The sequence below is a fragment of the Alternaria atra genome, assembly GCF_907166805.1.
Source record: "Alternaria atra isolate CS162 genome assembly, contig: 40, whole genome shotgun sequence".
Classification (NCBI taxonomy): Eukaryota; Fungi; Ascomycota; class Dothideomycetes; order Pleosporales; family Pleosporaceae; genus Alternaria; species Alternaria atra.
Genome location: NW_025091340.1, coordinates 77,722 through 95,308, shown reverse-complemented (window position 1 = coordinate 95,308; position 17,587 = coordinate 77,722). Strand labels below are relative to the sequence as shown.

At 51.7% G+C, this 17,587-nt stretch overlaps 5 protein-coding genes across 5 annotated transcripts; 2 read left to right on the top strand and 3 right to left on the bottom strand.

Annotated features, from left to right (window-relative positions):
* Window positions 1–760: 760 nt before the first annotated feature.
* ALTATR162_LOCUS12102 (uncharacterized protein) lies at window positions 761–2,921 on the bottom strand (the record flags this gene model as incomplete). The annotated part of the gene is made up of 4 exons (XM_043319747.1): window positions 761–922; window positions 970–1,341; window positions 2,574–2,660; window positions 2,709–2,921. 4 exons carry the CDS (start codon window positions 2,919–2,921, stop codon window positions 761–763), a joined length of 834 nt encoding a protein of 277 aa, XP_043175682.1.
* Window positions 2,922–4,406: 1,485 nt separating this feature from the next.
* ALTATR162_LOCUS12101 (uncharacterized protein) lies at window positions 4,407–5,645 on the bottom strand (the record flags this gene model as incomplete). Its single annotated transcript, XM_043319746.1, has 3 exons — window positions 4,407–4,775; window positions 4,831–5,320; window positions 5,374–5,645. 3 exons carry the CDS (start codon window positions 5,643–5,645, stop codon window positions 4,407–4,409), a joined length of 1,131 nt encoding a protein of 376 aa, XP_043175681.1.
* Window positions 5,646–6,184: 539 nt separating this feature from the next.
* Window positions 6,185–7,912, top strand: ALTATR162_LOCUS12100 (uncharacterized protein; the record flags this gene model as incomplete). The annotated part of the gene is made up of 1 exon (XM_043319745.1): window positions 6,185–7,912. One exon carries the CDS (start codon window positions 6,185–6,187, stop codon window positions 7,910–7,912), a length of 1,728 nt encoding a protein of 575 aa, XP_043175680.1.
* Window positions 7,913–9,458: 1,546 nt separating this feature from the next.
* ALTATR162_LOCUS12099 (uncharacterized protein) lies at window positions 9,459–15,863 on the bottom strand (the record flags this gene model as incomplete). The annotated part of the gene is made up of 7 exons (XM_043319744.1): window positions 9,459–9,738; window positions 12,600–12,800; window positions 12,858–13,514; window positions 13,567–13,899; window positions 13,956–14,520; window positions 14,617–15,656; window positions 15,709–15,863. The coding sequence occupies 7 exons, from the start codon at window positions 15,861–15,863 to the stop codon at window positions 9,459–9,461; spliced, it is 3,231 nt and encodes a 1,076-aa protein (XP_043175679.1).
* A 295-nt stretch (window positions 15,864–16,158) lies between these two features.
* Window positions 16,159–17,582, top strand: ALTATR162_LOCUS12098 (uncharacterized protein; the record flags this gene model as incomplete). The annotated part of the gene is made up of 2 exons (XM_043319743.1): window positions 16,159–16,273; window positions 16,327–17,582. The coding sequence occupies 2 exons, from the start codon at window positions 16,159–16,161 to the stop codon at window positions 17,580–17,582; spliced, it is 1,371 nt and encodes a 456-aa protein (XP_043175678.1).
* Between the last annotated feature and the right edge of the window lie 5 nt (window positions 17,583–17,587).

Here is a 17,587-nt window from a genome sequence, read left to right as displayed (position 1 = left end):
ACTTGAACCAAGAAAATTGCTAAAGTTCTCGCGTATCGCCTTCGCTGGCAGTCCGTCCGCCACGGCTATAGGGAATCAACCAGAATTACGGCTCATGCCTGATATACACACGACCCCATGTACAGTACTAAATAAGTTCTAGGGTGGCAAAAGGCGCTCTGTCCTAGATCTCTACCAAGATTCTCAAGCTTGTCTCCATGGCGTAGAACCTTCCTCTATCCGTATAGTACCGGTGAGGAATATTTCGTGATAGCTGATCGGTGGAATTGAGGAGTGAAGGAAAAGTCACCAAGACTGTCGACGCGGAAAAGTTTGACCATACGTAGGCCGTAGGTAACATATTCACACAAGCTTCTTTGCACTGGACGAAGCCTTGAAAGTCCTTTCTGTCGAGATTGATATGGTCGGAGACCCTCTAGAATCCTCTTCCATGGGCCAAATTCGGGTAATAATGGACACAGACTTCCAGGATGTGAGCCTAGACTACTGATGGCGACTTCATGCATGAGTAAGGCTACGATGTGTTTCCCAGATGACCTGATTTGCGCCGTGAGAGTCCTGCAGCTAGTTTGCGTGGCCTTGAGTAAGCTTCATGACCCCAACTCCCACGCTTGGTCGCTCGCGCCTCCTCATGCTGCCATCCCTCCTCATCCTTTGCTGTGATGGGCCGCTCAGGCGTCTCTTCCAACGGCAATTTCCTTTTGCTGGGACGTATCTTCTTCGTCCGCAGTGTCCCTGTCTTTATATCAGTCTCTTTCTTCTATGCCGTTGAAAGAAAGCTGCAGAGTCGATCCATGGTGATAGACAGCTCCGCATCATCGTCACCTAACATCTCTTGTACAGTGTCGTCCATCACAAAGTCTTGGAGTCGAATACGTAGTGGTTCGTGACTTGAAGGACCGCCATTGGTGTTACGAAACTCCTGGAATGTGTTAGCAGGGAATGAACCAACCGGTGACAATCACGTACATGATCATAGTCTGTGGTGACCATACTCAGCACGTCACCCTCGTCTTTGTTCCGCCAGACTGAGAAGGTCGCCCTCTGGGTGGGCCTGCCTTTGAGATCGAAGCCCAAAACTACCTGCACCGTTGCATTCGAGAGCACCAAGTAGGTGTATGCTAGCCTTCTAAGATCCCTTTGTGCTTGAGAGTATGTTACTTCAATGATGGTGCCAGGCAATGCATCTTCCTCGTGGCGAAACGCGATATCTGGAGTATGAGTCGCCTGCACGACATCATGTCCGGTGGTATCGATATCGGTGCCCGGGATTAAAATAAGAGGAAACTTGTACGAGGGCGATTTCCTCCATGTGTACCATTGCTCGGGCAATGTAGAACCCTACCCACCGAATCTTGTGCTTCGCGTATCCATCCAAGTCTGGGTCGCTCTTGAGGCACCACAGTATCTCGTCAAACTCGCCCTGCGCAAGCCGAAACTGTATACATTTTTGCTCTCCACAGGGTCTTCAGAACCCACTTTTAATGTCTCTGAAGTGTGCGAGAACGCTTTCGGTGTGGGGAAACCTTTCGTCGGTTGCGGGTGGGGTTGGAGGTCCGATGAAGCTTGATGGTGGTGTAACGCACTGCGCGCTTGCAGTGTTTGTCGCAAGTCAGTCTACTGGTAGGGAAGGCGATGCAGAAGTCGACATTGACGGTGCTTACGAGGATGCAGCATGGAGGGCGTGTTAGATGGATGATGAGGTTGCTGCGGGGCGCTGTTCGTGAACTGGATTCGACAAGCACGGACTTGGCCGGCTAATCCCGAGACCGGTCGACTCAGCAACCTGACCCGCAATAACGCCTGTTCCAGGATAGTGGTCACTCCTGCGCATCGGTGGAGCCCGATCTATGGCTCGACATGGAGCTCTCTCGATCTTGGAACATTGTTAGTTTACGACCAGGAATCTCTAGCTGCTGAGACTTACCAAGAGAGGCTGAATCGAGGGACTCTTGGCGACACATCCGGCCCGCTGTAACCCCAACTTATTCCACGTAAATGTCACGTCCGGGCATGCTGCAACAAAGCCGCAGAAAGCTTAGCATCACTTAGACCAGACATGGCCAACGTTATATGCTGTTTAAGTAGCTCCAGGAAAACAAGCGGTGTGCTAAGTCTATGTACCCTCCTCACTTGCATATGCTAACACGTCATTCGCTTCGATCTCCTCAAATAGGTCGCTGCCAAATTCGCCTTCAGCGGAGTTCGTCCGTGATAGTTCGTCCGTGATGGACCCGAATCATTCGTCTTTGTTTCACCAAGCACTTCTATCCCTAGTAACGCACTATCATACACTTCTCTTCTAGTCAGTATACTGCAAAACATGAGTGAGTAGACCCATTCCTTACCTAGTTCGGATAATCTAGAACTATCACCGCTTAAACCAGGAGTCAAAACGTGTTGCTTAGAGACACCACCGAAGTACTGAATCGCGGTTTGAAGGCCATCAATGACGGCACTTTCCCTTGCCTTTCGAAAAGCCATCCCTTTACTACAACAGTTTGTGACATGTCCATAGCCGATGCCCTACTCACATAAGCATTACACCTCAGTGATAGGGTTCATAGACAGACCTCGTGGAAGGTGCCGTTTGCGAGTGTTATCCGAATGATTATCGACACTCCCACTGATGTCCGTCCTGTGTTTGGATCTGAATCGGCCTGTTGAACGTCAGTACCTAGCAATCTATCTGCGAATTGAAGACGCACGAAGTCGACGTTGATATTTCTAATCTCACTTGACCACCTATCCGATCCCAAAGATTGGTGTATCAGATTCACAGCCTCCTCTACATCGAGATGCTCTCTTTCAACACCATCGGTGTTAGGTGTCACTTTCCTGGCTGTTGGTATCAGCCCATTGTCACTCGAATTCTTAGGCAGAACATCGTCCGAGCAGATATCGTGTCGTGACGGGCGCATACTGGTTGAGAAATGATGCACGTTGGTTACGTTAGTGTTGACCGTTAAACGCTCTTGAAATCTGATTACCTTGCGTCCAGTCCCCTCATAGACAGCGGCTGCTTAGATTGTTAGGTCTAATGCGTGGATCCTTTCTTGGCTTGTGTTGTATCTCGGCGTTCACTGGCGTTGCAACGTCCCAACTGTGCTGGCGTCCTGGTTCTGGGGATATCGTCAGTGAGCTATGTGTTTTTGTTCGAGTGCGTTTTTTGGTGACGCTGAGTCTTCGTCGCATCGCCATCGCGTGGCGTAATCGATCGTCAGCGGCGGTTGGAACCGCGGCGGCGAAGTTCGGAAGCAAGGCACGTTAATGTTAGAACACCCGATTGCGGGGAACTCTTCGGCGAGGTATTCAATCTCGGCTTTCCCAGTCATTTATCGCACACACATTCACTAAGTTCTGCATTCAGAAGCGCTTGAGTCTCAGTCCAGCGGTATTGCCTGGCAAGTCTTCGCTCGGCATCTTTGCAACGCATAGGAACTCAGGTTGCTTGCATAGTAGGCTATTCGTAGGTCGTCAAAAGCATCAAAAGGTGGCTAGTAAAACTCGAAGGCGGAGTGCCCTGTAAATGTGATGCTAGACGAGTCTGCGAACCAGCTATAGCTGTTTGTCGCACTACATCACGAAGTTGCACAATGGCTTTCGCGTAGACCAGTCGCGGTTTAGAAGCTGGGCGCTTTCGTTGGCTCAGGCACAGCCTCGCAACCGCCGAGGCCAAAGACGGAATTGTGGCTCGTGGTGCGCCGAACGCGAAACCGCAACAACACCAAGCAAAAAAACAGTCGTGGCTCACGCACGGCCTTATCTTGGCTAGCTTCCGAGGGTTCTGTTCTAGTTTCCGATATGGTGCAGTTTTAATGTCAATATGGAGACATACAGGCTTGCTCTTGGGCCCTGTTGCTCCGCATGTGCCCTGCTAATCAACCACAATGATGACCGAGAGCCTTGCTGCTGGGCGGTGCAGCGAGGTGCAGTCAACGTTCCTTTACGTTAAGCGCTCAATCACCAAACCTCAACACTGCCATGCGAACCATTTATCTACACTTTACTCGCATCACCTGCATCACGGCTGCCCTGGAGGCATTGGGTGTTTTGGCGTAGATCAAGAAATGACTGCGAAACGCTGCAGACGTCGCAGTGCCATAGTCGAGGGATCGCGCCCAGAGTTTCGTCGTTATCGATAAGCAAGCTAGGGATGTACAACCAAGACCCTGACCCGTTGCTGCCCTGACAACGATGCAGGGAAGGCGACTGAGCCGCTCCGGTCACAGGGTCACGAGCAGCTACACAGTGTAAAGTGAGACCATCGTCAAGATCAGTTTCGTGACAAGACTGCATCGGACAGCGTGTTTGTACGGTATGTTGGGCCACGGTTAAGACAAGCGAGGTCGCATAAGCAGGCGCCAATGCAAGATCCTGTGGAGTGGTCAACAGTACTGGTGTATTTACTCTGAGGAGCTTTTCATTCGCGATCGATCTTCGTAATCGGGATCATCGCCCGCTATGCGCTTCGCTGTCCTCTCCTCTTGCTCAACATACCATGCTTCATCACCGGATGCGATTCTGTCTTCAGGTGTCTCTGATCTCTTCCGCTTCTTGATCCCAGGAGCGATCGGATCCTTACTCAGCGATCCTCTCCGGTCTGCTCTCACCTCCGCTGCGCTCAGAAAGGAGCAGAGCTGTTGAGCAGAGACCGTCAAGTCCTTATCCTGGCTACCGATCTCGTCCCTCACCAACCCTTTATGAGCGAAATCGCTGAGGCGTAGCCGCATGCCTTGATGGTCGGTAGGCTTCCCGTCATGATCGCGGAACGTCTGAGTAGATTGTCAGCCATGGCAACGTAAGCAAGTTTTTTGCACCTCAGCATACCTCATCTGCAATCTCTTGGAACACTCTTAATTCATCTCCTGCAGGAGTGTGGAACACGCGGGTTCGCCACACGGACAATGTCGCCTTGCGCGAACCTTTCTTGCCATACTCAATGTCTAACCCGACAACGGCTCGTACATTTGCATCTGAATCTAAAAGATAGTCTTCAGCTAGTCGGCTCAGTCTCTTTTTCTTCTGTGAGTATGCGACCTCAATGATAACCCCAGGATAATGTGCCTTGTCGTGCCAGAAAGACGCGTCGGGTTCGTGTTTCGACTCCTTGCGAGGCGAAGCGTTGTCAACTGGAAAATATATCTCAGTAGACCGAGCTGGATTCACCTTCTGCGCGAAAGCCGCCGCGTCGTCCGATCCCTCACGGAACAATTTTAGTTGACTGAAGACTGCGTCCTCGACCCGAGCGATAAACACTTCGTGCACGGCTGTAGGCATGCGAACAACAAGCCGGTGCTTTTCGGCGTCGTAGTCATATCTACCCGCCTCTCGTATTAGCTGCCATGCCTACTGTGTATTAAGCACACCCACCGTATCTTGTCCTCCACAAACTTTCGCAGCTCCTCGTCTTGGTCGAGCAGACGCTGTACCCTATCAAACTCCCCTGGCACAAGCGAGAACTCCGTCCACGGGTCTCGATTGCTGTGCTTTCCAGCTCGGATTTCGTCGAAGAGTGCGATGACTCGAAGAGCTTGCGCGAACAGCTTCTCGTCGGTTGGCGGCGGCGTTAACGGTAGGTCTGCAAAACTCGAGGGCGGTGTAATCTTCTGAGTCGGTTCTCGAGATCTTCGTGTCGAAGACATAGCAGTATGTCGCACGGCATCGCGGCGTCGCACAAGTGCTGTCGCGACGACTGCTCGCGGTTTAGGAGTCCTGACGCTTTGGCCGCTTCGGTTGACTCAGCAACAGTGCCAAGGGACGTAACTATTGGCTAGTGACGAGCCCGATGGCGTAATAATGTCAGGGCCAACAGTGGCCGCTCCTGCATCTTGGTGGGGCTCAATCTAGCTCCCGGTGTGGGGTGGTTTTAATTCCGGGATGTAGGTATGTCGTGTTTTTAGCTGACCATCTATGACGCACGACGTAATTCGTTGAAGTTTAGTTCGCTGCCAAGTAAACACGCTGACTTTGTAACTAACGTCCGCCCTTGCGTAGCGAGACACCCTGCCGCCGCTTGCTCCACCATCGTCCTCAACTCTCTCTTTTTGGGCTTTCTTCACAACACGTGCCTACTATTGATCTGGAATTTTTTGCCCGCTTCACACCTGCTTATGATGCTTGCTAGGCGGTTGTTTTCATCACTACCTTGAATTTAGTAAAGCAGACAAGTGCTACTTCAGCAATGCTACTGCTTGATCTACCAAATGAGTTGCTCCGGGATATATCGGAATACCTAGAATCCGAGAGAGATATCAACGCCGTTGCACAAGCCAACCGCCACCTTTACCGTCTCCTAGATAGCTACCTCTACCGCTACAATGTACAACAATCTGGAAGCTCAGCGCTGTTGTGGGCTGCCCAACATGGCCAAGAGGAGACGGCGCAAAAGTCGTTGAGGGAAAAAGCCAACATAGAGGCCACAAACGATGATGAAGAGGCACCGCTGTTGTTGGCGGCAAAAAATGAGCATAAGCAGGTAGTAAAGCTGCTGGTTGACAAGGGCGCCGACGTCAACGCGCAGGGTGGACACTACGGCAACGCACTCCAGGCGGCTTCATCTGGAGGCGACGAGGCGGTGGTGAGGCTGCTGCTCGACAAGGGCGCGGACATCAACGCGCAGGGTGGATACTTCGGCAACGCACTCCAGGCAGCAGTTTCGTACAGAGGCGACGAGGCGGTGGTGCAGCTGCTGCTCGACAAGGGCGCGGACGTTAACGCGCAGGGTGGACACTTCGGCAACGCACTTCAGGCGGCTTCGTCTGGAGGCGACGAGGCGGTGGTGAGGCTGCTGCTCGACAAGGGCGCGGACATCAACGCGCAGGGTGGACACTACGGCAACGCACTCCAGGCGGCTTCATCTGGAGGCGACGAGGCGGTGGTGAGGCTGCTGCTCGACAAGGGCGCGGACGTCAACGCGCAGGGTGGATACTTCGGCAACGCACTTCAGGCGGCTTCAGGTGGAGGCTGCGAGCAGATGGTCAAGATGCTGCTCGACAAGGGCGCCGAAGTCAACGCGCAGGGTGGAGTCTATGGCAACGTACTCCAGGCGGCTTCATCTGAAGGCCACGAGGCGGTGGTGAGGCTGCTGCTCGACAAGGGCGCGGACGTCAACGCGCAGGGTGGACACTACGGCAACGCACTTCAGGCGGCTTCGTCTGGAGGCCACGAAGCGGTCGTCAAGATGCTGCTCGACAAGGGCGCGGACGTCAACGCGCAGGGTGGAGTTTATGGCAACGTACTCCAGGCGGCTTCAGAAGGAGGCGACGAAGCGGTGGTGAGGCTGCTGCTCGACAAGGGCGCCGACGTCAACGAGCAGGGTGGACACTACGGTAACGCACTTCAGGCGGCTTCGTCTGAAGGGCACGAGGCGGTGGTGCAGCTGCTGCTCGACAAGGGCGCGGACGTCAACGCGCAGGGTGGACACTACGGCAACGCACTTCAGGCGGCTTCGTCTGGAGGCGACGAGGCGGTGGTGAGGCTGCTGCTCGACAAGGGCGCGGACATCAACGCGCAGGGTGGACACTACGGCAACGCACTTCAGGCGGCTTCGTACAGAGGCGACGAGGCGGTGGTGAGGTTGCTGCTCGACAAGGGCGCCGACGTCAACGCGCAAGGTGGACACTTCGGCAACGCACTTCAGGCGGCTTCGTACAGAGGCGACGAGGCGGTGGTGAGGCTGCTGCTCGACAAGGGTGCCGACGTCAACGCGCAGGGTGGACTCTACGGCAACGCACTCCAGGCAGCAGTTTCGTACAGAGGACACGAGGCGGTGGTGAGGCTGCTGCTCGACAAGGGCGCCGACGTCAACGCGCAGGGTGGAGTCTATGGCAACGCACTTTACGCGGCTTCGTCTGGAGGCGACGAGGCGGTGGTGAAGCTGTTAGTGGCATGGGGTGCCGAGTCATCATGAGGGAAATAGATGCATGGCTGGCTGATTGGTGTCATTGAAAGAAGATAGCTACATTCTGAAGCCTATGTCTTGGGCGGTAATAGTAGTCTATTAAACACAACACTGACGGCGATGCTTATGACACTGTAATGAAAGCAACGTGCGGCAAATTTGCCACCACAAGCTAGGTAGATGGCCAACCCGCATCTGCCACACCCTTGCCATGGACATCCGGACTGAATGGCATTGCGAAGAGACAGAATATCCTCCGCCCTAATGATTGCAGTGCGTATGCGGGAAGCCGTTCGTTGTATAACTGTACAACAGCTGTATCCCTAAGATTTGCTGACCCTTTCCACCTTTATGTGTGCGTCAACCGACGGCGATCTCCCAGTAACACCCACTCCCCTTGCTAAAAGCCTAGACTCGGATCTTAGTATTCTGGATCATGCCAGTTAGCCTCTGTCCCTGGCCATGCCCGCTGGGTGAGACCTGCCCGCCCTGTTCTTAGACGCCTCTTAACTCATTGTACTCTCTTCAACGAGCAAAGGCGATATGGGGCTACAATATGGTATATGTGTTGCTTGCGATATGCCCGAGAGCACGAGGACGTGGTAGGTCGGACGAAAGATTAACGGCGGGTCTTCGGAGCTGTAGAGCGGTGCGATCGTTATCTCTATAGCATGCAAGCTTTTGCGTTAGCTATGGTCGTGCATTACACTGCATCTTGAAGTTGCACGATGGCCGTATCGAAGCTGATCGCGGTTTCGATGCTGGGTGTGCTAAACGCCGGGGCTTTCAAATCTAGCCAGCCCTGCTTCCAATCTAAGCCGGACTTAGAGCCCTTGGCAAAGATGTTGCACAGCCACACAGCCACACAGCCACAGATCTAGCGTCAGCAGCGATAGGTTACAGCTAGGCTGCTTTAAGCTAGATATGCGGGGCTTCCTTATCTGGCACTTCTAGCAGGCGGACTTGGAATTAGCACAGGAGCACGAGAGCTGACTTTAGGTAGAGCCTCTGGTGCAGCTTCTGGGGACGCCGCGACAGCAGCAGAGCCGCCGCCACGTCTCTGCCGCTTAGGCTCTACGAAGGAGCTCGTTTTTAGTGAGCAATCAGTGCCGGGCTCCCAACAAAATGACAGATTGCATGCGACATCACCAATTCAAAAGTGTATTTCTTAACACTACAACGTATAAACATGGTTTTAAATTGCCGAAAAGCTTTTAAATATAGTAATACACATAATACTCGAGTTTCAAAAACTTCTCGCACCAAAATTTCTCCAGAAACGCAGGCTTTCATCGCTGGGGCAGTGTTGTTCGGCAATGCTTCACAACACTTCCTCGCCGTCACCCTCCACCGCGGCCAATCCAGTATATCTGACATGCTGAAAAGTATACAAGAACGAGCTGAAGCAGGGGGCTTTAATTTGTAGGATCCAATATTGTATCAAAATGATACTGGAAGGGGGAGGCCGGAGCTTTTGAGCGTTGTGTAGGCCCTGACCAGTCTTCCACCTTGTTCGTTGTAATAGTGATTAGACTGGAGCAGATGTTTAGTGCTTCTAGCGGTCTTCTAGCACTTTGTTGGGGTCGAACGCTGGGTTGCGCGCTACGTCGATAGCGACGACTTCGGCAATCTCTTCAGCAGACAGCAGCCGCGCAGAGAATGTCAACCACTGCAGGATTCGCATCGCGTACTCGCTGTCCTCTTCGCTTATAGCGGTGAGAATGTGGTCGTATGTCTGGTCCAGCGTTTGCGGCCAAGTAGCGAGTGACTTGCGCAACATCGCTCGATTACGGCACTTCTCCAGCGTGTCAAGCTGACATACCGCCCATCGAAACCTACACTAATTTTAGCTTCAGTCGCTTCAATGACTTCTCTTTGCCTTTGCCATAGATCGGTGGTAGGTGGACACCGAATATGCCTAATAGATAGTATGCACCATCTTCACGTGTCGTCTGGCGATTCTCTGCTCAAGAGAAACCCCTCAGCAATGTCGAACTAGGACAAGTTGCTCCCTGAAAGAGCTTCGACAGGTATTCCTGTAACTACGTATATGGTGTGCTTGAGCGACCTTTTCTCTCCCAGCCGTGCTCCTTCTTTAAAGAAGAACTTGACGGGGTGAGGAGCTAGTAGTCCCTGAAGCGTCCAGCCTCGGTTGAACCACCTGCTCTTCCGAAAAGCTGCCTTCCATCTTGGGGACAACTGCCCATTCCCTTCAAACAGTTGTTCTCGACGTCCGAAAGGAATACGTAGCACTTCTCCGCGTTATGGTACCAATGGATCATAGAGTTGATCGCCTCCGAAAGCTCCCTGTTGTTTGCCTTGTCGATGCAGCAGGTGTCCACCCAAAAGTAGTCCAAAACGTCCCGCTTAGCCTGTTAAGCGCAGAAGCGAAGCTTCTGCTATCCCTCCTTGCTTCGTGCACCGGTATCTACTGATCCGTCTAGATCGTTCAGATCGGCAAATGTCACCTCCTACCCTTCTTTCCAGGTGTGCGACAGGATCGCATACGGGGGATCTTTTCCCTGATCAAATCCTCGGTCCACCTGAGCCTCCAATCGCCTGTAGTATATAGCAACCGCATCGGGATGTGTATGTGTCTCTATGCGCGAGCGGTAGAATGGAGTCTCGGAGCTTCGAAGTAGGCTGAAGGGAACCGATAGCGCATGGGGCTCGCTCGCGCAGGACGTGAAGATCGTAGCTATTGGGTTTGTTGCGAGCGCCAAGTAACGGTTCGCTAAGTTAGTAGTGAGGAAGACTGGCCTCGAAGGGCTGCAGTGCGACAAGCTGATAGTTGGAGCAGGTTGCATCTCCAACACCCAGGGCAGGAGGCGCAGCTTGCCTGCGCCGTGACGTGAGGCTGGCCGGGCAAGGCTGACAAGGCATAATCATGCGATCACCACCATGCTAAAAACCAAGAAGCAGTCCTTGTTTGATTACGCGATCTGATGGTGCAGAAAGGGCGATTTACAGAGCGTCGTGTACTGTAAGGGCATATCAGACTCAGTTGAGAGCTCAAGTTGTAAGAGATCACTACGAAGCGTCCCGCGACCAGTAACCGATGTGAGTGATCGAGCAACCGATAGACCGGGAAAAGCTACAATAAGGTCGACGATGAGATCTTTCAATCCTAGTATGGGTTAATATGAAGATGTTAGGGAGTCTGATTAGCTTTTCGCCTCTGTACAACCCATGTGCCAAGCGAAGGGTTGCGGAGTGTCCCTGCAACGTGCCCCACCCCTTGGTCCATCGGTGCATCGCTTCACCGATGAACACCAAACGCCGTCAGGAATCCTGGGCTGGCTTCAACGCTGCCTGTGCACTCCGCCAGTTTCCTCCATAACCTCCTGTTTCAATCCCGGAACAACCAAACCTCACGCTCCCTTCTTTCAGAGCCAATAGCGCAAGGCTCACATGGATCTCCGCCGCTCATTCTACAGCCATCGTACGCGGTTAGCCGCTAGGCACGTTGCTTGTCGCGCCCTGTCACCATAACAGATACAACGCGATCAGCGACAACTACGGCAAACCCAATTGCACACGGGCTGGATGTGTTTCGCAACTCTATCCAGTCGCTCCTACAGAGAGTTGATGGGTCTAGTCGCACGACGGTGCTAGGCCGGTCAGGTAACGAAAACAAGGGTTGAAGATTCGGATCTTCTATGCTGCTCCTCTAATCAATACAGGTCTCCAGGACCAACCTATCAACCTCGTTTTTGCACTGCAAGCACTCTCTGACTTCCGTTCGTTGCCACCTAGTAGCGGTGGAAAAAAAACTGTTTGGCGATCTCTCCCAACTTAACCAAGCTATCAACATCGGCGATCACGATGTACGGCGATCACGATGTACGGCGCGTCATGCCTTTTCTCGCTGCAGCGCTCAACAATGAACCCGATACCAATATCTGGCAGAAAGTCTATGTACGTCCTGCTGAGTAGATAGTTACGACTGAGACTAAACCTTTGACGCCACACCTCCCACCTTCCGATCGCTCGCGCACCGCCTCTTTTCAATAGTCGCCATGGACGTTCAATACAGGGATTTTTGCGGATACGTCTGACCTGAGGAATGTGGATTCTGTACTCAGGACTGGTGTGGAGGATAACTTAAGGATCGATCATCCGGAACGTTTTTGCGACGTTCTTTGGGAAGATACCGAAGCTTTGTGGATGGACCAGCAGGTTGTGAAGAAGCATTGGCCCTACAGTTCCTTTGCCGCCACATCGATCGATTTCTGCTACTTGCAGCCGAACACGGTTTCCGTCCTTCGAAGCTTCGTCGCTGTGTCGCTACCCCAAACAAATCCATCCCTGGGTTAGTCAATAAGAGATAGCTAGGTATGGTCAAGCGTATAACTTGGATAACGCTGGAGGACAGCGAGGGACAAAGCAACAACTGGAGCTTGCCTATTCCCACTTTGTCAGTTCGACATAAGTGTACCAATTCTTTTTCAGCAAGAACATCCTGGAGGCAGATTTTGCGTTTTCAGATACAGATCTACTTTATATCAATCATGGTTTGTGCCAGGCTAGCCGTGGCTCCCACTTGGGCTCCCGCAGAGGATGCCGCTCCATTGTCGAGCCCTCGACTCCCGTGAGCCTACAATAGTATTATCTGAAGTCTCGAAAGCCTACTAAAGCGCTTATACATTATTTTTCAGTTTACTACCACAACATCCACACACAGAGTTTCACAAACTCTTCTTCGATGAATGCTGCTCCCTCAGCATCTGGTTTCAATTCAGCCCTCAGACTTTCCGCCATCTCCTTGCAGGTATGACTTTCCTCATGTCTTCCTCTTTCGTGCTGGAGAACAGCAAGTTTGTAATAAGCTCTGGCAAGCTGACCCTTGCCCTCAGGTATAGAACCCGCAATATTCGTTAATTGGCTGAGTAGCTCACTGTCACAAGACTATCAGTGATTGTTAAGCGTCACAACTTAGGCGATATCCACTCACATGGCAGAAGCGGAGTTACCGTGCATGTGCAGCAGAGATGCCACGTCGTACAACGAATCGCACGTCTTCAGGCGGTTTCCTAGCAATTTCTTTCGAAAAGCTAGAGCTTTCGATGCAAGACGAAGAGCCTCGTCGAGTCTGCCTTGCTTGATTCGTATACGAGAAAGAAGGACCATATCCCCTGAAAAGCGCGGATTTCCGGTCTTGATGAACGTCTCATCCGTGAAATCTTTAAGCGATGGACATCGCTTGAGCATATTCTCCGCTTCATCGGGCTTGTTCATTCTCAAGAGCAAGCTGGACATATTGCTGTAAGAATTACCGATCCTGTCACTGTTCGTACCGAGTCGGATACTAATGGCTTCCTCGTGTGTGGCGTAGGCCTTGTCAAGTTCGCCCATTTCGGTGTACGCGAGCGCTATGTTGTTGAGACTTGATGCAATCATGCCATCCGTTGGTTTCAACAGCCTTTTGCGGATTGCAAATGCCTCTTCGAACGGGATCAGCGCTTTGTCTGGATTGTTCATGTCCAGGTCAAGGAGGCCCAATAGGTCGACTGCACTGGCATAGGAGAGAGTGCTTTTATCTTCGAAGGTCTCCAGAGCCGCATTGATCAATGATTTAGCGATATCATAGCATTCCCGTTCATAGAGGTACCTAAAAAGATGAGCATGGCAAACAATGCAGTCATGACCTCTCAGGTGCTTACCAACTACATCGCAGAAGCAATTCGCCATATCCTTGAGGACAAGCAAGTCCTATCTTATGCCTCTCTCGTTGTGCCACTAGGTGATTGACATGTGGGAGGCATTTTTCGCAATTTGCCCATGACTGGAATTGGTGGCCGATGTCCTCACTCCACGTATTAGGGAAGCCCCAGCTAAGGATACGGACAACGATGTCAAAGATCTTCTTTTGGGCATCGGGAGACTGGTTACGAAGAATGGTTGCTTGTATAAGACGATGAATAGACAGAACAGCATTCTCCGCATTCTTGTTCACGAGACTGGTCCTTAGCAGAACTTCTTCTGCATCTCCCAAACTGAATGGATATGTTAGTAAGACCAAACCAAAGCTAAAATTGTTGCACTGGCTTACTCCATATCGTCTTGAAGGAATTCATAAGTAGGCTCATGAAGAGACCTCGATCCTTGAGATAAAATTATCTCATCTATGCCATCCGGCTGAAAGTATGGCATCATGTCGAACAGGATACGAGCATCTCCCTCAAGCCTCTTCATAGACATCTCCCACACTGTACTCAAGGTATGCTCGTAATCACTTATGCTAGTCTTACGAGCGTCGATTCGGGACGCGTTGCGCTCGTACAGTGGGAGGAAGTCTCGAAGAGGTAGCTTCCGCTGCACGATGAAGCCTCCGACTTGAGTGAGAGCCAAAGGCAAGCCTCCAAGGGCTTTTGTGATCTCGACGGCTTTCTCGCGGTTCGACGTTGAGGTACAATCGAGGCCCACCAAGTTAAGCAACACTTCCGATCCGACCGCGACGTCGAATGGTTGAACGTGAAAGCCTTTTGAAGCAGGACTGTGAACCGCATTCGCATCCCGTGTGGTTAGTAGCACCGATCCTGCGCCGTTCGTGGGCCAGGCGTGCCGTAGTACCTCAAGATTATCCGCATTGTCGAAAATGAGAATCCAAGGATCAGCTAGTACCTGATCAGTCATCCTATCTATTTCTTCCGAAGATTTTCCATGTAGTGTAAAGGCTCTGTTCTGGAGTGAAGGTCATAAGCGGCACTTACAGGCTTCAGTAAGCCAGTTCTTGACTTTTAACATACACCCTTGCGTGTCTTGCACTTCCTGCTCGGTTTGGGACAACCCGAGCAACTTCGCAATCTCGCGAAAACTCTGCCCCATATTTATGACGTTATCAGCACTGACCCAAAGAACGGTTTTATACGATTCTCGGTGACGATTGGCGTATTGCAAAGCAATCTGAGTCTTCCCAACACCTCCCATGCCGTAGAGTGCAAAGGTCTTGAGTTGACAGGACTTTTGCTCTGGAGACAGAGCTTCTTGGAGAGCGTTCAAAACATCCTCTCTGCCCCAGAACCTGGGATTGAGCGTGGAAGGGATGTTTTGATATCGCTTTGGCCCATCTTCTTGAAGTTTGGTCTCCTTGAACTTCTCCATTAACCCCAGAACTTCATCGTACTTCCCGCGGTCACATTTCATGCGAGCAAAGTCCGCTTCATTCTCTACCGTTGTAGAAAGCCGTCGGATACGTTTGAGTGTGCGAGCGAAATCGTCGCGAAAGTCCTCCCATGCACCGCGTCGTAACAGTACATGTGGGTGTGATCGGAAGAAGTGAATGCAACGTGCGTAAAAGCAGATGACTTCGGTGTAAACATCGACGAGAGCAGCTTCGAGTACCCGATCCATTTCAAGACTGGTCTCATAGGTCCTAAGCCTCGGCAATGTAAGGCTCAGCTCTTCAAGCATATCGAGAACATCTTTGAAAGTATCGCCTGCAGATGACGCTAAAGTTAACATTAAGCGTATGCTGCCCCATACGAAGGCTGTCAGTTTAGCATCAGCCCCGAAACAAACCGCAATCACGGCCGAAAAATCATCCACGAACTTTAGCGCTGGGCCAAGGCGCTGCAAGGAGCCAAATGCATTTCGATCTCGAGGGAGGCTCTTCTCGATCGTTTTGGTGTAATTCAGGAGATCATCGAGCGACGCAATCTCGGTGACAGACTGGTAATCTTCGTTTTGGTTAAGCTCCTCTCGATATCGCTCCAGGGCACGATGCCACAGAGGGCTTGCAGTTCGTTCTTCTCTGTCCGGTTGTTAGTATTCAGCGCTTACATGATCTGTGAAACGCCTCATACTTTCTTGCTTTAGCGCTCATCATTAATGTCGACAGGACCAGCCAGTACGTAGCGGCAGCGATAGGAAGAGGAGGCAAGGCAGAGTTTTCTTCGGACGAGCAGGATGCGGCACAGCTGCCTGCGCCCCCTTGGTGGGTATCATGTTCGCCATGCATTGTGTTGTTAGCGAGAGCGCACGATCATTGGAGGCCTCCCCCCACTTTCCTTTAGCGCCCGCGGCTACAGGCGGGTAGCGGAAGCACGGACTAGAGGCTGTGCGTTTGTTGTTTTCGAATCGTACAACTCCTGAAAGCTCGAACTTGAAACCATAAGCTTGGGCCACTTGTCTGTCGATGTAAGACCCTAATGCCACCTCCCAGGTCTCGACAGGCTGAGGCATTCGAAGTTATAAAACTAGAACCACCGCCAACTCGTCATCCAGAGGATAGGCCCACATACTCGATCTTGAATATGGCACGACTAAAAGAGACGAAGCAACAGATTGACCTAAGTAGAATTGCTCAACGCGTATACATACGCCATGGCCTATCGCAAACGCACCATCTCAAGAGGGATGCATCGACAGGTGAGCCATGCGACAAACTTAATGGGTAGCGCTGACGCGACATTTGGCTTCAGATCTTACAGTCCCCGATGGATTCGTCATCAAACCGACTGCCTTACTTGATGACGACTCTTTCGGAAGCTATCCGTACGACGTCTGTTGGTACGACTGCTGGGTCCGTTACCAGATGGAGTCCCAGCCCCGAGATCTCTATTCTGTCCTCCAAGAAACTGAAGCGAAACGAAACGATATCCCAATGATGGCATTCACCACCATCTGGCACGAAGTGTGGGTTCAGGCCTCAACGAGCGACTCCAGCATTGACAGTATTGTCACTTGTCTTTTTGACAAGAAATTGGCAAAGATGCATGATGACACTGAGGCTCTGAGCCACGCCACAAACCTTGTCTTCGCGATAATCGGGTGGCAAACGATGTTGTACAAGCCGGATACAGGATCTTGCCCTCGAGCCCAGCTGGCCATCGCGGACGAGACTGATGGACATCGTGGGTATGCCTACATGAACCTGCGGCAAGACCAAGGCGCGTCGAGGAAAACTTTGTATGAGTTCCTTATGGGATTTGGCGTACTGTTGCCATGTTACAATTTCAACACGCTGGCTTCAGATGACGACAAGCGGGCTCTAGTGGCAACAAAAGCCGTAACGCCGGACTCGTTGAATGTGCATCTTCTTACCAGTATTGGTGGTATCCAGATCAAATGGACCGATAGCCTAGCATGTCACCTCGAGTTTGACGCTGATTCGAGTACGCTCTACCTCTTCCGATTTCCGACATTCTGCGCAATCAATCTGCTTAGCCAGGAGAAGGACCAGACGAAGCCAACAATTCATTCTTGTGCAGCTCCGCCTATGGCTGCATCGTACTGGGCAACCCATGAGGATATCAACGACCTACTTCGAGAAACCTTACTTTCTTACCGCCTACTGTTTGGACAGAACAAAGCGTCTCGGCGGCTGTTCCGCTCGTTGAATCCGTTTGGAGACTTGCCTGAAAGATGTAAAGACCGCAGTCTATCGGAACTGTGCGGCAGAAAACAAAGCAACTTCGGGACCCAGCTACCAGAACGTGATTCCTACGTCCTAAGTAAAGACTTTCCTATCTTGCGAAGCCGACTGGCAGTCCTCGCACACCATTTCTCCAACAAACGTCCAAGGACGTGGAAAGAATTGTGGGACGATAAAAGAGATTCAGCATCGTGGTTCACCTTCTGGGCTGTCCTGATCTTTGGTGGAATTGCCATCATTCTTGCTTTCGTGCAGGTTATTCTCCAAATTGTACAAGTCAGTCTTCAGATAAAGCAACCTTAATCCCG